Raw genomic sequence first — 25852 nt, 5'->3', positions numbered from 1 at the left:
ATTGCTCTTGGTTCTGTCATCTGCCACCGCTGAGAACAGCCGAGCTCCATCCTCTTTGGAATCCCCCTTCAGATAGTTGAAGGCTGCTATCAAATCCCCTCTTACTCTTCTCTTCTGCAGACTAAACAAGCCCAGTTCCCTTAGCCTCTCCTCGTAAGTCATGTGCTCCAGCCCCCTAATCATTTTCGTTGCCCTGCACTGGACTCTCTATAACAGGATTGCTTGGAAATAGTGACCATAATATAAAAACATTTAACATTCCTGTGGTGAGAAGAACACCTCAACAGCCCAACACTGTGGCATTTAATTTCAGAAAGGGGAACTATGCAAAAATGAGGAGGTTAGTTAAGCAGAAATTAAAAAGGTACAGTGACTAGAGTGAAATCCCTGCAAGCTGCATGGACACTTTTCAATGACACCATAATAGAGGCCCAACTTAAATGTACAACCCAAATTAAAAAACACAATAAAAGAACTAAAAAAGAGCCACCGTGGCTTAACAACCATGTAAAAGAAGCAGTGAGATAAAAAGGCATCTTTTAAAAAGTGGAAGTCAAATCCTAGTGAGGTAAATAGAAAGGAGAATAAACACTGCCAAATTAAGTGTAAAAATGTAATAAGAAAAGCCAAAAAGGAGTTTGAAGTACAGCTAGCCAAAAACTCAAAAGGTAATAAAATGTTTTTTACATACATCAGAAGCAGGAAGCCTGCTAAACAACCAGTGGGGCCCCTGGACAATCGAGATACAAAAGGAGCACTTAAAGACGATAAAGTCATTGTGGAGAAACTAAATTAATTCTTTGTTTCAGTCTTCACGGCTGAAGATGTTAGGGAGATTCCCAAACCTGAGCCGTCCTTTTGTAGGTGACAAATCTGAGAAATTGTCACAGATTGAGGTGTCACTAGAGGAGGTTTTGGAATTAATTGATAAACTTAACAGTAACAAGTCACCGGGACCAGATGGCATTCACCCAAGTGTTCTGAAAGAACTCAAATGTGAAATTGCGGAACTATTAACTATGGTTTGTAACCTGTCCTTTAAATCTGCTTCTGGAAGATAGCTGATGTAACACCAATATTTAAAGAGGGCTCTAGAGGTGATCCCGGCAATTACAGACTGGTCAGTCTAACGTCAGTACCAGGCAAATTAGTTGAAACAATAGTAAAGAATAAAATTGTCAGATGCATAGAAGAACATTACAGAAACCATGTTGACTTTTGCCCAATAAGTTAAGGGAAATCATGTCTTACTAATCTATTAGAGTTCTTTGAAGGGGTCAACAAACACGTGGACAAGGGGGATCCAGTGGACATAGTGTACTTAGATTTCCAGAAAGCCTTTAACAAGGTCCCTCACAAAAGGCTCTTACGTAAATTAAGTTGTCATGGGATAAGAGGGAAGAGCCTTTCATAGATTGAGAACTGGTTAAAAGACAGGGAACAAAGGGTAGGAATAAATGGTAAATTTTCAGAATGGAAAGGGGTAACTAGTTGTGTTCCCCAATGGTCAGTCCTAGGACCAATCCTATTCAACTTATTCATAAATGATCTGGAGAAATGGGTAAACAGTGAGGTGGCAAAGTTTGCAGATGATACTAAACTGCTCAAGATAGTTAAGACCAAAGCAGACTGTGAACAACTTCAAAAAGATCTCACAAAACTAAGTGATTGAGCAACAAAATGGCAAATGAAATTTAATGTGGATAAATGTAAAGTAATGCACATTGGAAAAAATAACCCCAACTATACATACACTATGATGGGGGCTAATTTAGCTACAACTAATCAGGAAAGAGATCTTGGAATCATCGTGGATAGTTCTCTGAAGACGTCCATGCAGTGTGCAGCGGCAGTCAAAAAAGCAAACAGGATGTTAGGAATCATTAAAAAAGGGATAGAGAATATATGGAGAATATCTTATTGCCCTTATATAAATCTATGGTATGCCCACAGCTTGAATACTGCATACGGATGTGGCCTCCTCATCTCAAAATATATACTGGCATTAGAAAAAGTTCAGAGAAGGGCAACTAAAATGCTTAGGTGTTTGGAATGGGTCTCATATGAGGAGAGATTAAAGAGGCTAGGACTTTTCAGCTTGGAAAAGAGGAGAGTAAGGGGGGATATGATAGAGGTATATAAAATCATGAGTGGTGTGGAGAAAGTAAATAATGAAAAGTTATTTACTTGTTCCCATAATATAAGAACTAGGGGCCACCAAATGAAATTAATGGACAGCAGGTTTAAAACAAATATAAGGAAGTTCTTCACACAGCGCACAGTCAACTTGTGGAACTCCTTGCCTGAGGAGGTTGTGAAGGCTAGGACTATAACAGGGTTTAAAAGGGAACTAGATAAATTGATGGAGGTTAAGTCCATTAAAGGCTGTTAGCCAGGATAGGTAAGGAATGGTGTCCCTAGCCTCTGTTTGTCAGAGGGTGAAGATGGATGGCAGGAGAGAGATCACTTGATCATTACCTGTTAGGTTCACTTCCTCTAGGGCACCTGGCATTGGCCACTGTTGGTAGACAGGATACTGGGCTGGATGGATCTTTGGTCTGACCCAGTATGGCCATTCTTATGTTCTGTATCTTAGGTGAATGCCCTAGCCCCTTGGGGGGAAAGGGTGAATGCACGTGCCATCATGTCCTCCTCCTGTCTTGTCAATCTAGCTCTTAATTTCCTGTGTTTTCATACACACACACACACAAGCCCCACAATAAAACGATTCATTCCATTTAAAAAAAACTTGTCAACACTTCCGATTTGCCAAACATTCTGAATTTCAGTTTTGCTCAAACCAATCATTTTTTTTCATTTTTGGAACTGCCAGTGAACCACAAAATCAGTTATTTGCCCAGCTCTATTCCACAGGACTGACCACTGGTAAAAAAATCTGGAGAATACCAGTGGTCCGTGGACCACAGTTTGGATATTGCTGCCCTAGCTAAGACTGGAAACTGAATAAAAGATGTCACACATTGTGTGCTGCTCAATATTGGGTCCAATGGCTCCAACTCTGGCTTTCACAAAGTAAACTGAAAGTGGTTTTCAGCTGAGGAGTCCCTCAATATAAGGGAATTCACCAGTGGAAGGATGACCAGCATTCTGTCTCCCCTTCACAGCCCTTGCATAGGATAATATATTGGGGCATGGGCATAGCCTCCTCTGCACTCTGTCAATCCCTAGCTGCTGCAAAAGTCCATTGGGCAGGCATTGTTGCCATGTGCAATTTAGAATAGCTCCTCAAGGCTGCTTAAAACTGGTCCCATAGGGTGGCTGTAAAAATGATGTAAGGCCCCCTTCTGTACACTACCCAGATGAGGATTTCAGTCCTTGATCTTTTAGTCTTGACTAATATTTTAAGTTTCCAGAATAGCTGTCTTTCTTCACTAATATAGAAAGTTGCTTCATAATTATTGTTCCCACAGTACACGGAAAATGAGATATTGTTTAAATTTCACACTTGCCAGTTTAGTAATACTTGTTATACTTTTCTTTTCAGGATACATTGAAGAATGCCATGAAAGTACTGCAGTAAATTATTTCTGGTACAGGAGAGCTTTAAACATAAGCTCTGATATCACTGACAATGGCAACTTACAATGGTGGTTAGTTTTGTGCTTAGCCATTTGCTGGGCAATTGTGTACATTTGTACCATTCGAGGAATTGAATCCACAGGAAAGGTGAGGAAATAGAGAGAAGACCACCTAGAAAAGTTGACTTGCTGCTCTGTCTCTTGTCCTTAAAGTACTAGATTTCATCTTCATGGGAAATACAAAAACAAGTATGTTCTTTCAAACCCTAATTCTTAGAGTAAATATCCCCAAATGTATTTTAGGGAGGGATTTTATGACAAAACAAATTCTAACTGGTCATTCTGCTTCCTGAAAAAAACATGTTATACTTAGAATATGCTGCTTCAAAAAAATTGTACTAGAATGAGATGTTGTAGTAACTAAAATAACCTCTATTGACCTTGTTGTCTCTGTCTCGCTTTTCTTATTTCCCTATTAGGCTATTTATGTAACAGCCATATTTCCTTATGTGGTCCTAACTATATTCCTTATTCGTGGACTCACTCTACCAGGAGCCACTGAAGGTTTAGTTTACTTCTTCACTCCTAATGTAAGTATCAGTGTTGGCTGTATTCAAAAACATACTTTTTTCTAGTTATACCAGCCATCTAGCTTTCAAATATCACTTTTCCAAAAACTTCCTATCCAGTACTTCATCTAAGGTTCTTTTCAGTCAAAGTATTTGTAGTTATATGAATATATCTTAGATTGTGATAAGAGTGAAAGGAGTACTAAATCATTTTTTTACTAAGCATTTCTCCATACTTTATGATACAGTATCATAGAATATCAGGGTTGGAAGGGACCTCAGGAGGTCATCTAGTCCAACCCCCTGCTCAAAGCAGGATCAATTCCCAACTAAATCATCCCAGCCATGGCTTTGTCAAGCCTGACCTTAAAAACCTCTAAGGAAGGAGATGCCACCACCTCCCTAGATAACCCATTCCAGTGCTTCACCACCCTCCTAGTGAAAAAGTTTTTCCTAATATCCAACCTAAGTATATGCTTAGGTGGAAACATACTATGAAGGCATTGTTAGTGACACCAAAGTTAAAGTGGAATTGAGTTTTGCACTTAAAGGATGATTCAGCTTCTTATGAAAAATGTGTATCCTTCTGAAAATTACAGTACTTACTGAGTAAAAAATTAATCTTCTGAGATTTTAAAAATAATTCTCTTTAGGAATTAAACACTTGATTCTTTTAAAGATTAATGGTAATTCCCACCCCCCTTATTCTTCGTAATTGAAAGCTTCTTCAGCAGAGCCTGAAAGAATCAGGATTTATCATGCAGAACTGTCCTATTTCAAAATTACTGCCATCCCCCATTGTTCTCAATAGGACTGAAGGCACAGCTCCCCTCATTTGTAGCCATTTTCAGAAAACTACTTAGCTTGTAATTGCTTTTTTCGTGAGGAGGGGAGAAGGCAGGAAGTGTAACTGTACAGTGAAGCTGAGGCGAAGAGAGACTGAGGGAGGAAGAGGGTTGGCACAAACAGCAAATCAGCACAGGGCAGAGAAAGTCAGAACTATCTACTGATTTTGCCTGGAATGTCCACAGGCAGGGCCAGCTCTGGCTTTCTGGCTGCTCCAAGCAAAAAAAAAAAAAAAAAACCTGCGGCGCGGCCGGAGCCAGGGTGCCTCCCTGTCCTGCAGATCATCTGTGCCCCAGCTAGCGGGGGGAGGGACAGGGGGAGGGAGCGGGGGGAGAGAGAGAAGGGGCTTCAGCGGGGTGCTGCCACACGGCCCCTCCTGCCGTGCCCCCTGCCGGGAGGGCTCCACACCACTCCGGTTGGCTGGGAGGGAAGGATGCGGGCTGCCCTGCCAGATTTGCTGCAGGGTGCTCCTGTCCTCCACGCCGCTGCTCCCTACAGGGCGGCCGGAGCGGAACAACAACAACAACAAAAAGCAGCAGCCGTGCCGCCCTAGGATTGGGCGGAATGCCGCCTCCTACAAGCTGCCGCCCCAACCACCAGCTTGCTCGGCTGGTGCCTGGAGCCGGCCCTGTCCACAGGTCCCTGCTTTAGCTACTTTTGCTTCTGCTAGCTGGAGTCTCTGGCTGGCTCCTCTCTACCTTTCTCTCCAAATGCCACGTGATGTGGGAGGAGAGGAGTGGCACCACCTGGAGTATCCCCAGAGTGTGTGTGGGTCTCCCCATCACTGTTCTAGGACCAGGGAAGGAGTGGCCCAGCTAGGCACCATTTTACCACCATCCCTTACTGCTGCAGTCCCTGCTTTGGATGTTTCTGTTCTCACATCTCCTAGGTGAGTGCTTTAATCACTGGGATATTGGGTATTCTGAACATACACACCAACCAGTCCCCAAAATCCCCAGCTGGCTCACCCCAGCTGTATTTTGTGTGAGTTAGGCATACTCAGAGCATGCCTACCAGATCGGGCCACAAAGGCAAGATAGGCAGGAGAAAGCCTAGTTTGAAAATCACATTGGGGTAAGGCGCCTTGCAGCTCATCTAGCTGTGGGGAAGTGTTAGGATTTAGGCAACTTTGTGTATTCCCAGTGGGGGGAAATTGGGATTAGGTGCTGACAGGGTTAGGCAGCAGAACAATGGTTTTGTGAATGTCAGGCATCGAAGGCTATTATTTAGGCACCACTAAGTCCCTTTGTGTCTCACAGTGTCTCTGGCTCCTCATAGCATAGTGGGCCACCATCTTCCCTCTGGGCAGTTATGGCTTCAATCCCCATTGAGAAAAATGGAAAGGGGGCAGCAGTTTGTGAAAGATAAACTCATTTATGAAAAATAAATGGCAAAAAGTGACCATTAATCCTAAATATCTTTTCAAAAGCTACCCATTGCATCAGATCTACTCCACAGGTAGGCCAGGAGGGGGTATCTAGGCTGTATGTGTGTATACGCAGGGTCACATAAGGAGGTCCAAGAAGAAGGGTGAATTTGGAGGTGGTGCACATGGCGTGAGAGGGAGGGGAACTTTGGAGGACAGAAGGGAGGGCGAAACTGGTGTACACTTTGGCTATTTTCTTCTGCTCTAGCTAAGAAGGCAGTTGAAAAATCAAGTTTTAACTGATCCATATGCTTGGCTCCATAGTAAGGTAAAGCAGCTAGAGTGTACCAGTAAATATGGCCATAAAAATTAAAATTAAGAAAGTGATTTAAGGTTGATACTTCAAATATGGCCATAAAAATTAAAATTAAGAAAGTGATTTAAGGTTGATACTTCATATCTTCAAATCATTAAACCACCACATGGTGACATTACGTTTCTTCAGTATTCATGTATGAAATTTTATTTTATAAAGAAGGACACTCCTAGGCAAAAACTGTTAAGATGTTGTTAAGGTGGAGCGTACGGTTTAGCAATTTAGGGTAAACTACATTACAGGGATGTTGCAACTATCCTAGAACCTAGCATTATAAACATCAATGGGCTTTGGATTAGGTCCTTAAATATTACACAAAGTATTTTAAATTCATGTCAGCAGAGGAGTATGACAACAATGGCACTTCAGTCTCTCTCCTACAGCTAAATAAGAATGCTTCTTTATAAAATTGGATAACAGAGGTCTTAAAAATCTGTTCAGATCAATAGTTTTGTGGACAAAAACCTATTGAATTGACTTTCACTGTCTTAATAGCTAAAATAACTACTATAAAATCCTGTACTGCAAGATGTATCTAATTCTTAACATTTTCTAAAAGATTTCAGATTCTATTTACATAAAAATATAATTACAGTATTGTAACAAGGTGCACTCACCTCTCATGAGCACCCCGTCTCAGTGAGTGTGCCTGCACACTCTCAGTTTCTGGTGTGTCTTCGATGACTCAGCCCTCCAGCCAAGTCTGTCTTCCGGGGTGCATGTCCAACAGGGGCCTCTCTCAGTTCCCTCTGTAACATCTCTCTCAAGTTGTCCCTGGTCCAGAATAGAGCAGTGCCCCAGGCCTCCTTCCCTGAAGGCAGTGTCTTCACCCTCTCAGGGCCTTTCTGGCTTCAGCTAGGCCACTACAGTTCAGTTCCCCTTCTGGGGTGCCTCAAAGTTCAGGCCACTTTCCCAGTGGCTGGGGTGAGAGGGAACCCAGGCCCACCCTCTACTCCGGGTCCCAATTAGTAGCAGACATGCCATGTCCCTTTATCTAAGCTACACTGCTGCTCTAATTTCCTGGGCCACTTCCAGCACATTCTTCACCTTACTTCAGGGCCTTGTCCTGATGAAGTCCCAGCAGCCAGCTCAGAGCTCCTTCTTGCTCTCCCTGGCTTTCAGCAGCACTGCCCTGTTCAAGGTCCTGTAGTTCCCTCAGCCAGCCAGGCATGCCATCCACTCTCCTCCAAGCAAGGGACTGGACTCATACTGGCCCTGCAGCTCTTCTTACACTAGCCTGCTGGGTCCTGGTTTTTTTGTTGAAGAATTGTGACTTTTAAGGTCTGTAATTGAGTGACCAGGGAGGTTGAAGTGTTCTCCGACTGGTTTTTGGAATGTTATAATTCTTGACGTCTGATTTGTGTCCATTTATTCTTTTGCGTAGAGACTGTCCGGTTTGGCCAATGTACATGGCAGAGGGGCATTGCTGATGGCATATATCACATTGATAAATGTGCAGGTGAACGAGTCTCTGATGGTGTGGCTGATGTGATTAGGTCCTATGATGGTGTCCCTTGAATAGATATGTGGACAGAGTTGGCAACGGGCTTTGTTGCAAGGATAGGTTCCTGGGTTAGTGTTTTTGTTGTGTGGTTACTGGTGAGTATTTGCTTCAAATTGGGGGGCGGTCTGTAAGCGAGGACTGGCCTGTCTCCCAAGATTTGTGAGAGTGAGGGATCGTCCTTTAGGATAGGATGTCGATCCTTGATGAAGGTATTTCTAGACTGCAATCAAGTCCTCTCTTAATCTTCTCTTTGATAAATAGATTGAACTCCTTAAATCTTTCTTAGGACTTCTCTCTGAACTGTCTCCAATTTTTCAACATCCTTTTTTAAAATGTTAACAGAAGAAGCAGACACACTATTCCAATAGAGGGTCTCACTGGTGCTAAATACAATGGTAATAACCTTAATACTCCTGCTCAATATTCCCCTGTTTATACATATAAAGATCACCTTATATCCCCCTTGATAATAGCCCTGCACTGATAGGGGTCATGGCTGACATGAGCAAAGTCCTTTTCTGAGTCGCTTTTTTATAGGATGCAGTCCCCTATCTTGTAAATATGGCCTACATTCTTTCTTTCCTAGATGTATAACCTTGCATTTGGCTTTATTAAAATGTACATTTGATTGCACCCTGTTTACCAAGCAATCTATATCATGTTGTATTAGTGACCTATTGTGATGTTTCGCAAGCCACCTGGGGCGGAGAGTCCCCTCATTACTACCTGCCTCCAGTGAGAGGGATTCTTGCCTGTGCCAGCTGGGGATTAGCTCCCTAACACAAACAACCCTTCCTTTGCCTTGAAAGTTGAAAACAGATGCACCCCAGCCCCTGAGTCCCTTCAAAGTGTCCCCATGTGGTATCTAGCCCTGATCACTGATTACCCATAGAAATCCCAGATCTTCTGTTCCCAAAGGAAAGTGTACCACAGTTTACCCATTTTACCTTGATCACTACTTCTGTATCACACATAACAGTTGAGTTAAATTATAGTAAAGCAAAAGGAAATTTATTTAAGAAAAAATAGAGATTCAAATAGAAATAAGTGTGAGTGATGTTTCTTACACACAAAACAATCATAAAACATGTACTAGGTGTACAATTAATAGCTACCTTTACTAATAAAGTAGATTGTCACCCCAAAGTTCAGTTTCTTACAGTGCTTGCTAGCCCCAAGGAGCTCGGGCCAGTCCTCCATGAAGCACCCCTGCTTATCAAGATACTTCCATAGTGAATGGATGCAGCGTATCTTTCCCTACCACCAGATATACCGAATGAGTCTTTTGTCTTTATTCAGACAAGATAGTCCCCTCGCTGTCAGAGAATTCCTTGTCACTTCCGAGTGGTTTCGATTGTTTATAGATAAGGCTATGGTTTAGTCATGGGTATTTTTAGTAATATGGACAGGCCACAGGCCATAAACAAAAATTCACGGCTGTACTATAGATACCCCGACTAAATTTTAGGTGCTGCAGGTGTTCTGAGGGGAACGGGCATTCTGATGGACTCTGCTGCTGCGGGGGGAAGGCGGGGGTGAGGGGGCAGCCCAGGGCCCTGCCGTTCCCGGGGGCCCCAACGCTGCTGCTCCAGGGGAAATCTCTGATTTCCAGGATATAGTCCTCCATTTTGAAGGTGTGGCCTGCATTCTTTGATCTTATGTGCATGGGCTTGCCTTTGGCCGCCTTAAAATGCATTTTGTTTCAATTGGTCCATCCTACCAAAAGACCCAGATCACTTTCTATAGTTGCCATATTATCATTTACCACCCTGCCAATCTTTGTGTTATCTGCAAATTTTACTCAGTGATGTTACATTTACGTTCAGATAACTGATGAAAATATTGACTAGTGTCAGGCATAGATCTGAGCCCTTTTAAAATATTGACACAGCATTTGTTTTCTTGCCTTCTGGAACTTCCCTACTATTCCAGGATCTACTAAAAAATTATCATCAGTGAGCCACAGAGTTCTCTGTCCAACTGTTTTAAAACTCAGAGCTGTGGCCAGGTTCTTAATAGTCTCTGCCCTCCAGGATAATGGAGAGTCAGAAGCTGCATGGCTTTAGTGGGGCTGGACAGCCCTAGGTCTCCTGGGTTTAGAGACTTCTTCTCAAGAGTCCTTGGCTTGAGAAGGTAGAAGAACTCAGACCCATGCACTCTACTCAGTGTTCCAACTCAGGGCCCTTGTTTATGGCAGCCAGAACCAATCATTCTCTATTCTGTGCTGCTCTATAAGCTATTTCTTACCTCTCCTTCTCTATAGGCTCCCCCAGCCTCTTGCCCAGGGCCCTGCTTCTCCCTCTTTGGAGCACTGGCTTCTCTGGTAGCTTCTCCCCAGTGTACTGGAGGGATCATATCACTGCAATTCTTCTGCCTCTCTGGCAGTTTCTCTTCTCCTCAGAAGTTGCCCCTCTGAGGTCCTTTTATCATGCCTGGTGCTTCCCTGCCTAATTAACTACCTCTCAGTTACTTGATGAGTTAACTACTCCCAAGTGAACATGAGTTGCCTCATTCCCCATTGCGGAGCCTATCAGAGGGCCACCTACCCACTGACATTGTTTTTAACCCTATCGGTCATGAATTCTTTCACTGATACCTTTAGCTTCTATCAATTGTTTGCATTTCTTAACTTCTAATTCATTTTTCATTATTATCAACTTCCCCTTTTTTCTGATTATCTCTTTACTTTTTATTCTCTGCAATTAGTATGCCTTTTTAACTGATAAAACTTTGTTATGTGATTGTGGCTTTTTGGTGCCACTAGTAATTTTTTTAAAACACATGGATTCAAGAGACATGGAAAAATAAACCCACTTTTCTAAAAAAAAAAAGCAATGAAGGTTAAATACAATTTTCATATATCACAGTTGATCATAGAATCATAGAATATCGGGGTTGAAAGGGACCTCAGGAGGTCATCTAGTCCAACCCCCTGCTCAAAGAAGGACCAATCCCCAACTAAATCATCCCAGCCAGGGCTTTGTCAAGCCTGACCTTAAAAGCCTCTAAGGAAGGAGATTCCACCAACTCCCTAAGTAACCCATTCCAGTGCTTCACCACCCTCCTAGTGAAAAAGTTTTTCCTAATATCCAACCTAAACCTCCCCCACTGCAACTTGAGACCATTACTCCTTGTTCTATCATCTGGTACCACTGAAAAGAGTCTAGATCAAGCCTCTTTGGAACCCCCTTTCAGGTAGTTGAAAGCAGCTATCAAATCCCCCCTCATTCTTCTCTTCTGCAGACTAAACAAGCTCAGTTCCCTCAGCCTCTCCTCATAAGTCATGTGCTCCAGCCCCCTAATAATTTTTGTTGCCCTCTGCTGGACTCTTTCCAATTTTTTCACATCCTTCTTGTAATGTGGGGCCCAAAATTGGACACAGTACTCCAGATGAGGCCTCACCAATGTCGAATAGAGGGGAATGATCACGTCCCTCGATCTGCTAGCAATGCCCCTACTTATACAGCCCAAAATGCCATTAGCCTTCTTGGCAACAAGGGCACTCTGTCGACTCATATCCAGCTTCTTGTGCACTGTAATCCCTAGGTCCTTTTCTGCAGAACCACTGCCTAGCCATTCGGTCCCTATTCTGTAGCAGTGCATGGGATTCTTCTGTCCTCAGTGCAGGACTCTGCACTTGTCCTTGTTGAACCTCATCAGATATCTTTTGGCCCAATCCTCTAATTTATCTAGGTCCCTCTGTATGCTATCCCCACCCTCCAGCATATCTACCACTCCTCCCAGTTGAGTGTCATCTGCAAACTTGCTGAGGGTGCAGTGGACGCCATCCTCCAGATCATTAATGAAGATATTGAACAAAACCAGCCCCAGGACCAACCCTTGGGGTACTCTGCTTGATACTGGCTGCCAACTAGGCATGGAGCCATTGATCACTACCCTTTGAGCCCGACGAACTAGGCAGCTTTCTATCCACCTTATAGTTCATTCATCCAATCCATACTTCTTTAACTTGCTCGCAAGAATACTGTGGGAGACCATATCAAAAGCTTTGCTAAAGTCAAGGAATAACACATCCACTGCTTTCCCCTTATCCACAGAGCCAGTTATCTCGTCATAGAAGGCAATTAGGTTAGTCAGGCATGACTTGCCCTTGGTGAATCTATGTCCACTGTTCCTGATCCCTTTCCACTCCTCTAAGTGCTTCAGAATTGATTCTTTGAGGACCTGCTCCATGATTTTTCCAGGAACTGAGGTGACGCTGACTGGCCTGTATTTCCCCGGATCCTCCTTCCCTGTTTTAAAGATGGGCACTATATTTGCCTTTTTCCAATCGTCCAGGACCTCCCTGGATTGCCACGAGTTTTCAAAGATAATGACCAATGGCTCTGTAATCACATCCGCCAACTCCTTTAGCACCCTCGGATGCAACGCATCCGGTCCCATGGACTTGTGCTCGTCCAGATTTTCTAAATAGTCCTGAACCACTTCTTTCTCCACAGAGGGCTGGTCACCTCCTCCCCATGCTGTGCTGCCCAGTGCAGTAGTCTGGGAGCTGACCCTGTTCGTGAAGACAGAGGCAAAAAAAGCATTGAGTACATGAGCTTTTCCCACATCCTCTGTCACTAGGTTGCCTCCCTCATTCTCCCTCCCACACTTTCCTTGACTTTCTTCTTGTTGTTAACATACCTGAAGAAACCATTCTTGTTACTCTTAACATCTCTTGCTAGCTGCAACTCCAAGTGTGATTTGGCCTTCCTGATTTCACTCCTGCATGCCTGAGCAATATTTTTATACTCCTCCTTGGTCATTTGTCCAATCTTCTACTTCCTGTAAGTTTCTTTTTTGTGTTTAAGATCGGCAAGGATTTCACTGTTAAGCCAAGCTGGTCGCCTGCCATATTTACTATTCTTTCTACACATCGGGATGGTTTGTTCCTGCAACCTCAATAAGGATTCTTTAAAATACAGCCAGCTCTTCTGGACTCCTTTCCCCCTCATGTTATTCTCCGAGGGGATTCTGCACATCAGTTCCCTGAGGGAGTCAAAATCTGCTTTTCTGAAGTCCAGGGTCCATATTCTGCTGCTCTCCTTTCTTCCTTGTGTCAGGATCCTGAACTTGACCATCTCATGGTCACCGCCTCCAAGGTTCCCATCCACTTTTGCTTCCCCTACTAATTCTTCCTGGATTGTAAGCAGCAGGTCAAGAAGAGCTCTGCCCTTAGTTGGTTCCTCCAGCAATTGCTCCAGGAAATTGTCCCCTACACTTTCCAAAAACTTCCTGGATTGTCTGTGCACCGCTGTATTGCTCTCCCAGCAGATATCACTAGCAAGACAATACTGGAGTAGCTTGATTTCATAGATGCTCAGTTACTACTGTGATGAGCACCATAGAAATACATATACATAAGTAGGGAGAAAAAAGTATTAGTCAAAGTTTAATATGTCTATGTAAAGTGTCACTCAGAAAAATTATTATATCATAAAATAGAATATCAATACTACAATTACTTTTTGGAGTGAGATCTTAAAAATTAACAAATTTCAGAATCCCTACATAATGGGCCTTCAAATTATGCTGATTTATTGGAATATTTTGGCATTCACTTCCATTTTTCAGCACACTTAAGTAGGGCCACAATTCATGAACTATGAGAACAAAGAAAAAGACAACTGAAAGTTTGGAAGCAAGTCTAATACTCACATTCATTGCAATTGTTTCAGATGAACATTCTCAAAAATCCCCGTGTATGGCTTGATGCAGCCACCCAGATATTTTTCTCTCTCTCCTTGGCTTTTGGAGGACTTATAGCATTCTCAAGCTACAACTCACCAAAGTAAGTATGGCTACGACTTTCACAGATTAGATTAACCATTTGTTGCATATTCTTCTAACTGTCAAAAACAGTATTTATTTGTGATACTTGTAAAGTATCTTATCAAAGTTTGACCTTCCAATGGCTAAACTATGTTCACACTATAAATGTGTATTTTAAATAGATTAGAAAGAAAAAATTACTCATTTTAAACCTGAAGGGAAAAAAAGAAGACTATTTCCCAAATATCACTATTTGCAAGAATATTATGAATATTATTTCTTATTGAAACTAAGCATAATTTCATTTCAGGACTTACATTTTGTGATTTTCCTGTGGGTAAAATTATATACACAAACACACACACAAATATTAGGGCTGTCGATTAATCACAGTTAATTCACGTGACTAACTCAAAAAAATTAATTGTGCTTAAAAAAAGTAATCATGATTAATCACAGTTTTAATCACATTGTTAAACAATAGAATACCAATTGAAATTTATTAAATATTTTTGGATGTTTTTCTACATTTTCAAATATATTGATTTCAATTACAACACAGAATACAAACTGCTCACTTTATGTTATTTTTATTACAAATATTTGCACTGTAAAAATGATAAACAAAAGAAACAGTATTTTTCAATTCCCCTCATTCAAGTAGTATAGTGCAATCTCTTTATCGTGAAAGTGCAACTTACAAATGTAGGGATTTTTTTGTTACATAACTGCACTCAAAAACAAAACAATGCAAAACTTTAGAGTCCACTCAGTCCTACTTCTTGTTCAGTCAATCTCTAAGGCCTTGTCTACACTACGAGAGTAGTTCGATTTTACTTGCATCGAATTTTTGTAGTCGATATTGCAAAGTCGAACATGTGTGTCCACACTAAGGACAGTAATTCGACTTTGTGCGTCCACACTAACGGTGAAAGCGTCGACATTCGAAGCGGTGCACTGTGGTCAGCTATCCCACAGTTCCCGCAGTCCCCTCTGCCCATTGGAATTCTGGGTGTAGCCGGCAATGCCTTCTGGGTAACAAAATGTGTCGAGGGTGCTTTTGGGTAACTGTCGTCATCCGTCCATCACTCCCGCCCTCCCTCCCTGAAAGCGCCGGCGGGAAATCATTTTGCGCACTTTTCCAGTCATTGACAGCGCGGACGCCACAGAACTGCGAGCATGGAGCACGCTGCGACCATCGCTGCAGTTGTGGCTGCTCTCAACGCCTCGCAGCTTATCATACAGGTTTCCCTGAGGCAGATGCAGAAAAGTCAGGCAAGCAGGCTACGGCACCGCGGTGATGTCCTGAAGTCTGAGAGTAGCACGGACCTGTCAGAAAGCAGGGGACCCAGCGCCGAGGACATCGCGGTGGCAATGGGTCATGTTGATGCCGTGGAACGGCGATTCTGGGCACGGGAAACAAGCACTGAGTGGTGGGACCGCATAGTGCTGCAGGTCTGGGATGAATCCCAGTGGCTGCGAAACTTTCGCATGCGGAAGGGAACTTTCCTTGAACTTTGTGAGTTGCTGTCCCCTGCCCTGAAGCGCAGTGACACCCGCTTGCGAGCTGCACTGAGTGTACAGAAGCGAGTGGCCATAGCCCTCTGGAAGCTTGCAACGCCAGACAGCTACCGGTCAGTTGCGAACCAGTTTGGGGTGGGCAAATCTACCGTGGGGGTTGTTGTGATGCAAGTAGCCAAGGCAATCGTTGATGTACTGCTGCCAAAGGTAGTGACCCTGGGAAACGTGGAGGCGATCATAGATGGCTTCGCAGCGATGGGATTCCCAAACTGCTGTGGGGCCATAGATGGAACTCACATCCCTATCCTGGCACCGGACCACCAGGCCACCCAGTACATTAACTGAAAGGGCTACCTTTCCATGGTGCTGCAAGCACTGGTGGACCACAGGGGACGTTTTACCAACATCTACGTGGGATTGCCGGGCAAGGTTCATGACGCTCGTGTTTTCAGGAACTCTGGTCTGTTTAGACGGCTGCAACAAGGTATTTACTTCCCGGACCACAAAATAACTGTTGGGGATGTGGAGATGCCTATAGTCATCCTCGGGGACCCAGCCTACCCGCTAATGCCCTGGCTCATGAAGCCCTATACTGGCGCCCTGGACACTGAAAAAGAACTCTTCAACTACCGGCTGAGCAAGTGCAGAATGGTGGTGGAGTGTGCTTTTGGCCGTCTCAAGGGGAGATGGAGAAGCTTACTGACTCGCTGTGATCTCAGCGAAACCAATATCCCCATTGTTATAGCAGCTTGCTGTGTGCTCCACAATCTCTGTGAGAGCAAGGGGGAGACCTTTATGGCGGGGTGGGAGGTTGAGGAAAATAGTCTGGCTGCTGATTACTCACAGCCAGACAGCCGGGCGATTAGAAGAGACCAGCGGGAAGCGCTGTGCATCCGGGAGGCTTTGAAAGCAAAGTTCCTGAGTGAGCAGGGTAACCTGTGACTTTAAAGTTTGTGTACTGAGAAGCTAAACCTGCCCCCGTTTCTTTACCCAGTTAATGTTGACTATCCTATCCAGTTACATACCCCCTTCACCCCCCTTCCAACACACGTTTCGAAATAAAAATAGTTCAACTTTGTTAAAGCACACCGTTTTCGTTAATACTGTTTTCGCGGGAATTTTTTAAAACTGGGACGCAGACTATGGTGCGGAGCGGGTGTAGTGTAGTGACGCGAATGCAGCTTCTAAACTCAAGGATTGACAGGCTCCGCTGCGGTGGGATGGTTGTTTCAACCTGTCACCCCTCCTGTGTATGGGGGGGGGTCTATGTGACTTTGTGGCAGGGGGAGGACGGTTACAGATCCCCTGCTTGTGGCTCTGTGATCCTGCCTAAGGACCGCCGCTTAAGATCTGTAACTGCCCTCCCCTGCCACAAAGTCACAGAGCAACCCACCCCCCACCACATAACATGAAAACAACCTCCCAGACTAACCAGGGTAACTAGTCACTGCATCACTGCACTGTGTATGTGCCCTGCTGCTGTGCCTGCCCCCGACTATGTACCCTGCCAAAGGTGACTGTCCTGTCCAATTACTAACCCCTTTTCCCATCCTCCTCCAAAAGAACATGATTGAAACAGTAGTTTACAGAAACGTATTTTTTATTATCAACTACACATGGCATTGGGAGGTGAAACTTGGACGGGGGCTTGTGTCAGGCGGGAAGGAAAGAACTTTTCAAATTTTGGGAAATGAGAGCCTTCTGCTACTAGAGCTCTCTGCAGGGGTGGAGTGAGACTTAGCAGGGACTCTGCCGCCTCTCCTTCTTTGCACTTTGGGTGAGGTGGGTATGGGACTTGGTGGCAGGGGAGGGCGGTTAGAGATGGACTGCAGCGGGGCTCTGTCCTCCTGCCTCCGTTCCTGCAGAACATCCACAAGGCGCTGGAGCGTGTCCGTTTGCTCCCTCAGTAGTCCAAGCAGCGTTTGAGTCGCCTGCTGGTCTTCCTGACGCCACCTCTCCTCCCGATCCATGTTGGCTTGGTGCATTCGGGTCAAGTTCTCCCGCCACTGGGTCTGCTGTGCTGCCTGGGCTTGGGAACAGGCCATAAGCTCAGAGAACATGTCCTCCCGTGTCCTCCTCTTCCTACGCCTAATCCGCGCTAGCCTCTGGGAGTGTGATTCCAGGCTAGGTTGTGAGACAGTCGCAGATGGGGCTGTGGAAATGGGAAAAAGGGAGTGAATTCCTCAGAAAGAAAAATGTAGTTGTGAACAAAGAACATAGTCTTTCTCTGTGAACAAGACCATGCACAGCACCTATCACATGTGCACTCAGCACAAGGTCGAATTTTCGGCCTTCGCATTCAGTGCCTGGGGTCTTGCACAGCACATTTGAGAAGCGGGGCAGCACAACGGAATTTCTGTTGCAGGCAGACATGGTAAGCCGTACACTTGTGGCAGTTTAAAACTTTTATATTACCACTGGCCTCATTTCACATTTAAAGCTATGTCAGTTCCTGCAGCCAGCAATCCGGCAAGCGGGAACTCTGCCCCTGTCCCACCCCCTCGCGGCTGACCCCGGGAACGATCCCTTTCGGCTGCCCCTCTCCCGCCTCCACCGCGTGGCTACAAACCAGCGGTTACAGTTCTGTCAAGGAACGGGAAAGCAGTCCCAACACTAACATTCCCCTACCTAATTAAAAGCAGGTCACCATGGGCGACATCACCCTGATGAGGATCTCTGAGAGCGACAGACAGAGAATGCTCCGGGAAAGCCTCCAAAGACCAGGGCCGTATGCCGCCCTGCTATGCAGAGCAATGATTCCCGAGTACGTGATAGTCTTGTGGCGCGGCAACGTGTCGTACTTCAGAGGACCCAATAAGGCCGCTCTCCCCAGGAACCTCATGCAACGGCTTTCAAATTACCTCCAGGAGAGCTTCATCGAGATATCCCAGGAGGATTACTGCTCTATCCCCGGACATATAGACCGCATTTTACTGTAGCTGCAGTAGCAGGGAATAAACTGTAGAGCGGCTTGTGCAGGACAATCACTGAAAACCGGACATTGCTAGATTTTTTTTCAAAACTTGCACTGCCCATGACTAAACCGTTAAGTGCCTAGGGCACACTAATCATGAACAACCCATTCTTTTAATTGTTAATATTCCTGTTTTGTTAAAAATAAATGTTTAGATGTTTACAACACTTACTGGCTGATCCTTCACCAGATTCTGTGTCCGGGGTAACGGCTGGGGACGCTTCGTAGGGGATCTCTGTAAGGGTGATGAAGAGATCCTGGCTGTCGGGGAAATCAGCGTTGTGAGCGCTGCCGACTGCCTCGCCCTCCTCATCTCCTTCCTCATCTTCCCCGTCCCCTAACATGTCGGAGGAACCGGCCGTGGACACTATCCCATCCTCAGAGTCCACGGTCACTGGTGGGGTAGTGGTGGCGGCCGCACCGAGGATGGAATGCAGTGCCTCGTAGAAACGGGATGTCTGGGGATGGGATCCGGAGCGTCCGTTTGCCTCTTTGGTCTTCTGGTAGCCTTGTCTCAGCTCCATGATTTTCACGCGGCACTGCGTTGCATCCCGGCTGTATCCTCTCTCTGCCATGTCTTTAGAGATCTTCTTGTAGATCTTTGCATTCCGTCTTTTGGATCGCAGCTCGGAAAGCACGGACTCATCGCCCCACACAGCGATGAGATCCAAGACTTCCCGATCAGTCCATGATGGGGCCCTCTTTCTATTCACAGACTGCACGGCCATCACTGCTGGAGAGCTCTGCATCATTGCCAGTGCTGCTGTGCTCGCCACGATGTCCAGACAGGAAATGAGATTCAAACTGGCCAGACAGGAAAAGGAATTCCAATTCAAATTTTCCCTGGGCTTTTCCTGTGTGGCTGGTCAGAGCATCCGAGCTCGCACTGCTGTCCAGAGCGTCAACAGAGTGGTGCACTGTGGGATAGCTCCCGGAGCTATTAGCGTCGATTTCCATCCACACCTAGCCTAATTCGACATGGCCATGTCGAATTTGGCGCTACTCCCCTCGTCGGGGAGGAGTACAGAAGTCGAATTAAAGAGACCTCTATGTCGAACTAAATAGCATCGCAGTGTGGACGGGTGCAGGGTTAATTCGATGTAACGGCGCTAACTTCGACATAAACGCCTAGTGTAGACCAGGCCTAAGACAAACAAGTTTGTTTACATCTACAGGAGATAATGCTGCCCACTTATTTACAATGTCACCAGAAAGTGAGAACAGGTGTTCGTATGGGACTTTTGTAGCCGGCATTGCAAAGTATTTACTTGTCAGATATGCTAAACATTCATATGCCCCTTCATGTTTTGGCCACCATTCCAGAGGACATGCTTCCATGATGATGATGCTTGTTAAAAAAATAATGCATCAATTAAATTTGTGACTGAACTCCTTCGGGGAGAACTGTATGTCTCTGGCTCTATTTTACCTGCATTCTGCCATATATTTCACATTATAGTAATCTCAGATGCTGACTCAGCACATGTTCATTTTAAGAACACTTTCGCTGCATATTTGACAAAACGCAAAGAAGATACCAATGTGAGATTTCTAAAGATAGCTACAGCACTTGACCCAAGGTTTAAGAATCTGAAGTGCCTTCCAAAAGTTGAGGCGTGGAGCATGCTTTCAGAAGTCTTAAAAGAGCAACACTCCAATGCAGAAACTACAGAACCCGAACCACCAAAAAAGAAAATCAACCTTCTGCCAAAGGCATCTGACTCAGATGATGAAAATGAACATGCATCGGTCTGCACTGCTTTGGATTGTTATCAAGCAGAACCCATCATCAGCATGGACACATCCCCTGGAATGGTGGTTGAAGCATGAAGGGATATATGAATCTTTAGTGCCTCTGGCATGTAAATACCTTCGATGCTGGCTACAACAGTGCTATGCGAACGCTTGTTCTCACTTTCAGATGACATTGTGAACAAGAAGCAGGCAGCATTATCGTTTTAATCGTTTGACAACCCTATATATATATACATATATAAACAGTTCACAGTCTAGGTCCATGAATTAAATTGTAGACTAGTGACTAAAAACTAATTATTTTGCTAATATATATATGTTGAATAAACCCTATCATGTTGTATAAATTAATTTGTATGTGTTCTCTTTCTAGAAATGACTGTGAGAAGGATGCTGTGACCATAGCAATTGTAAATAGTATGACATCACTGTATGCCTCCATCCCAGTTTTTTCTATTTTGGGATTTAAGGCAACCACTGGTTACTGGGACTGCCTGGACAGGTGGGACGCTTGGATTTTCAGATGCTACAGTGCAGCCTAAATAGATAACACGCTACTGCAGAAACATATATTCAGAGAACACATTTGTATTGAAGGAGAACAAGTTATAAATAGAAAACCTAATATAAACATTTTTATGGCATATGCACATTAAAAGGTCATTATCAATAATTATCAGAGGAGGCATTAATAACACGTAAAACAAATATTAAAATACTTATTCATTATTATTTATTTATTTATTTATTTGTATTACAGTTGTGCCTGAAGGCCCCAGTCAGGGATCAGTGCTAAGTTGTGTTAGGTGCTATACAACTATATAGTAAAATGACATTTCCTGCCCCAAAGAACTGTCTTGCAAAACACAAGTGGCTCTCATAACAGGTGGAAGCGAGAGGGAGAGAGGACAAGGTAGCAATAATATGAACATGTTTTTACAAAGACCTGCTGTATGTATTCTGTCTTCATAGACAGTCTGAAGGTAGAGTTTGTATTTGAAACTATAAGCCATATTGTAATAATTAGTTCTCCAAATATTTTCCCCATAATTATTTTGACAACAATACCCCCATTTAACATTTTTGTTTCTATTATGAATACTGTATATAACTGAATGCAATTCTCTATTAATATTTTAATAAATATATACAGTACTGACTATAGCTAGGTGAGTGCAAAATAGATAATGGGTCCCAGCAAAAGCTTCTGTAGCTATAATCTAAAGATATCTAAACAAATTCTTATACATTAAGGAAAAATATTGAAGCATGCTTTCTCTGGCAGGAACATTATCAGTATCATCAATGAATTTGATCTTCCAGACCAAAGCATCATGAGAGACAACTATACAATCTGGTTTGGATTCCTGAACACAACCCATCCAAAAAAAATTGCTAGTCTCAAATTGAGAAGTTGTGACCTTCAAGAATTTCTTGAGCAGGTATCATGCTTGCATGCCACAAAATAACTCTTGCCCAAAAATGTTATGGACCGTGATACTTTTCATCTTCCTAATGTATATGTTCCATTGTACTTGCAAAACATTGCTAAAAAGAACAAGGGATACCTACCAAACCGACCATATTTCTTTTCTTTCTACGTTTCAGACATTGGTATTGTTATAAAAACTTTGAGCTCAAAGGTCTCTGGCTTATCATTCCAAGAATTCCTCTATCAACTTACACCATAACACAATTTTTTAAACTGCACCAAGGTTTTCCCATCTGGAAGCTACCATGGGCACATGATTCACCCTAATTTGGCTTATTTGCATAGCACAGGAAATACATTTGGACCAAGAATTAAAAAAAAGTGAATTTTATGCTAGACCCCCTAAATACATATTTAGGCACCTAAATAAGTGAATTGATCTGCAAAAGTGCTTAGCAGCTAGCAGTTCTCACTGACTTCAGTACTTAACACTTCTGAAAACCAGGTAATTTATATAGGAGCCTAATTTACAAACTCATTTTCTTAAAATTAATAGATTCTTAGTTTTTAAGCCAGAAGGGATCATCTTAGTCTGACCTCCTTTATAACACAGGCCATAGGACTTCCCTAAATTAATTCCTGCTTCAAGTCCAATAGCTTGAAATTAGAGCAGGGATCAGCAACCTTCGGCACGCGGCACGCCAGGGTAAGCCCCCTGGCGGGCTGGGCTGGTTTGTTTACCTGCCCTGTTGCGGCTCCCACTGGCCGTGGTTCACCGTTCCAGGCGAATGGGGGCTGCGGGAATCAGCGGCCAGCACATCCCTTGGCTCACGCCACTTCCCACAACCCCCATTAGCCTGGAATGGCAAACCGCGGCCAGTGGGAGCCACAATCGGCCAAACCTGCGGACGCAGCAGGTAAACAAACCGGCCCGGCCCGCCCCTGGTGGGCCGCATGCCGAAGGTTGCCAATCCCTGAATTAGAGCATCTCGTTTAGAAAAGCATCCAATCCAAAATCTTGACCTTGGAGTTTATAATTTGAATGAACAAGATCTGCATGTGCATTACAATGGTATATGTTTGAAAAATAAATCTTACTCATCAAAATGTGTTATCTGTTTGTGAATTCTGCAGAGTGCATCTGGAACTGGCCTTGCCTTTATTGTTTTCACTGAAGCAATTATTCTGATGCCTGGGTCACAGGGCTGGGCTGTCCTGTTTTTTGTAATGCTGTTCAGCTTGGGTCTTAGTTCTATGTTTGGAAACATTGAGGGAATTTTGACTCCTCTCTTGGAGCTTCATGTTGTATCTAAATCTGTACCCAAGGAAGTTCTATCAGGTGAGCAGGTTGTTTATAGTCACTTTCTTCATTTTGTTTACAGAAGCTAGGCTCTTTATTAAACTATTAAGAGTTCATGAGTTTGTAAACATTTTATGGGGAATTAGCTTGCAATATTTGCTCATAGCCACTTCAGAATGTAAATGAAGATATTACAATTGTGAGTTCAACTGCTTTATCAAGTCTCTTTATAGGAGACACAATGTATAGATCAGTGTTGTTATAATGTGTTGTTATGGCAGAAGTTGCCAGATGATGATGTTACATAGTCCTTCACATTTTTTTCTTAGCTGGAGAGTACTGTTCCATCTTTGAAAAAATGCTTGTGATATTGTTAGTTTTCATATGTAGTTTCCTTTAGTGGAAGCAAGCAGAATAAGAGTGTTCTCTACCTTAATCTCTCTAATGAGAGCCAATTAGTGAAGCAGAATTGCTCCCAGGGAACTGGGCATTGGTGCTGTAGCAGGTTCTGTTTGGCTTTCCTCACTGGAGTTTAAAAGTGATTATTGGCAACTGGAAATGGATCCAAAGGACAGGGGAAAGACTGCTTTCACAGCAGGACAAGGCCTGTGGAAATTTAAAGTAATAGCTCTGGGTTTATGCAATGTCCTTGCCACTGCTGAAGCTTTTAGAGAGAGTATTGCATTCCATCTCTCTCTCTCTCTGAGGGCAAGTCTTCACTACGGGAGGGAGTCGATTTAAGATACGCAAATTCAGCTACGCAAATAGCGTAGCTGAATTCGACCTATCGGAGCCAACTTACCCCGCTGTGAGGACAGCGGCAAAATTGACCTCCGCAGCTCCCCGTCGACGGCGCTTACTGCCACCTCTGCTGGTGGAGTAAGAGCATTGATTCGGGGATCGATTGTCACGTCCTGACGAGACGCGATAATCTGATCCCCGAGAGATCGATTTCTACCTGCCGATTCAGGCGGGTAGTGTAGACCTAGCCTAAGCCTATTACACTTGGATCCTAGTTCATGATAAATCTTTTGAGCAAGAATTGATACATTTACAAAAGGTCTGCAATAAGGATACGGGTGCTGATCTGAAAATGAACACAAGGAAATGTGCGCTATTAAAAAAATTACTCTGGGCACACAATTAGTGAGGAGGGGATTTTGCCCCAAGGAGTCTTTACAGGAATCAGAGATTACCACAATGCAGGATTTTGACTGACAGAAAGAAAAACGAAGCAATACAGAACTGGAAAATTCTCCAGATACTGGTAGATTTACAGAGTTTTGTAAGCATCTGTACTGAAGTTCCATTGATGAGTTCTGCATAGGTTGGATGAGAAGACCATTTCAGTGGTCATGGGAGTATGATTTGACATTTGCACTACTAAAAAGAGCATTTGTGACCATCCTTGTCTTAGCACACCCATGTTTCAAAAGCTCTTTCCCCTTTCCAGATAAAAATGACATTAAAATGGAACTACTTCTTTTCTTCTCTGGCCCAATACTACGCCTTGACCTCTAGCTAATGCACAGTTAGCCCTTACCCTTATGTATACACTGTGCTACAGTGTCATACAGGCTGAGATCTTCCATTCAGAGCACACAGCCCAACTTCAGGAGACTAGGGACTCAAGAGTTCACAATCCTGGGTTGTTTTGGGGCCAGTTCCGCAGTATAAATTAAGGCAGCTGAGGGCCATTCTAAATTATGCTGGAAGCCATTTGCCCCAAGGGGTCTTTACAGGAGTCAGCGATTACCAGTCTGCAGAAAAGCCCTAGCCACACCTCTCACATTGGCCACAGGCAGCTGAGGGCTCTGACAAAAAACTGCCACACCTGCTCTACACTCTAGAGGATCCTCCTGCACTATACTGATTTTCCTGTGGCCGGTTACTCCAGCATCTCTTGGCCAAAATGCCAGGGAGAATTTGGCCTGTGTATTAATTCCCCAAACAATGTAGTACTTTGAATTTAACTGTTGCTTACACTGAGATAGCAAGTTATAGCTCCATACAAAAGTTTGTTGGATAAAAGTGTTAAAATGAGAGCAAAAATATTAACCATATCTGAACAGAGTACCCACCATGTATTCTTTATTAACAGAAATAACTTTTTTATTTAGGTGTAATATGCCTGGTCTCCTTTGTGACAGCTCTATGTTTTACCCTGAGGTCTGGCAGTTACTGGCTTGAAGTTTTTGACAGTTATGCGGGTTCCTTGCCTTTGCTAATCATCGCTTTCTTTGAAGTGACTGGTGTTGTCTATGTTTATGGAATTAAAAGGTAAACTGGGAACAAGTTTGGATTTTTTTTTAGGACTGTCAATTAATCACAGCTAACTCAAACGATTAATGCAAAACAAATTACTAGATTAAAAAAAATTAGTTGTGATTAATAGCAGTTTTAATCGCACTGTTAAACAATAATAGAATACCCATTTAAATTTATTTTCTACATTTTTACATTTTCAAAGTATATTGATTTAAATTACAATACAGAATACAAAGTGTTCAGTGCTCACTTTATATTATTTTTATTACAAATATTCACAGTGTAAGAAAGATAAACATAAGAAATTGTCTTTTTGAATTCACCTCCTACAAGTCCTGTAGTGCAATCTCTATCGTGAAAGTGCAACTTATACATGTAGAATTTTTTTTAACATAACTGCACTTGGAAACAAAACAATGTAAAACTTTAGAGCCTACAAGTCCACTCAGTCCTACTGCTTGTTCAGATGATCGCTAAGTCAAACAAGTTTGTTTACATTACAGGAGATAATGTTGCCCATTTCTTATTTACAGTGTCACCAGAAAGTGAGAACAGTGTTCACATGGCACTGGTGTAGCCAGCGTTGCAAGGTATTATTTGCCAGATATGTTAAACATTTGCATTCCC

General features: G+C 43.5%; 2 protein-coding genes across 3 annotated transcripts in view; one reads left to right on the top strand and one right to left on the bottom strand.

The window, feature by feature from the left end:
* The window catches only part of LOC101950383 (sodium-dependent neutral amino acid transporter B(0)AT3), an 80204-nt gene that overhangs the window by 39484 nt on the left and 14868 nt on the right, over positions 1-25852 (top strand). For both annotated transcript variants that reach the window (XM_024110234.3, XM_005290075.4), the window contains 7 exons: positions 3506-3687; positions 4019-4129; positions 13882-13994; positions 20599-20727; positions 21511-21667; positions 22792-22996; positions 25078-25237. In XM_024110234.3, the coding sequence (XP_023966002.1) occupies positions 3506-3687; positions 4019-4129; positions 13882-13994; positions 20599-20727; positions 21511-21667; positions 22792-22996; positions 25078-25237 (1057 nt within the window). The remainder of the gene's footprint in view (positions 1-3505; positions 3688-4018; positions 4130-13881; positions 13995-20598; positions 20728-21510; positions 21668-22791; positions 22997-25077; positions 25238-25852) is intronic.
* On the bottom strand, positions 17046-19623 carry LOC135981478 (uncharacterized). The gene is made up of 2 exons (XM_065584164.1): positions 18643-19623; positions 17046-17648 (listed from the first exon to the last, which is right to left on the bottom strand). The coding sequence occupies exons 1-2, from the start codon at positions 19220-19222 to the stop codon at positions 17173-17175; spliced, it is 1056 nt and encodes a 351-aa protein (XP_065440236.1). The 5' UTR covers positions 19223-19623; the 3' UTR covers positions 17046-17172.

This window comes from Chrysemys picta, chromosome 2 (assembly GCF_011386835.1).
Source record: "Chrysemys picta bellii isolate R12L10 chromosome 2, ASM1138683v2, whole genome shotgun sequence".
Classification (NCBI taxonomy): domain Eukaryota; kingdom Metazoa; phylum Chordata; order Testudines; family Emydidae; genus Chrysemys; species Chrysemys picta.
The sequence above is the reverse complement of the archived record's forward strand: the minus strand, read 5'-3'. Positions and strand labels throughout refer to the sequence as shown.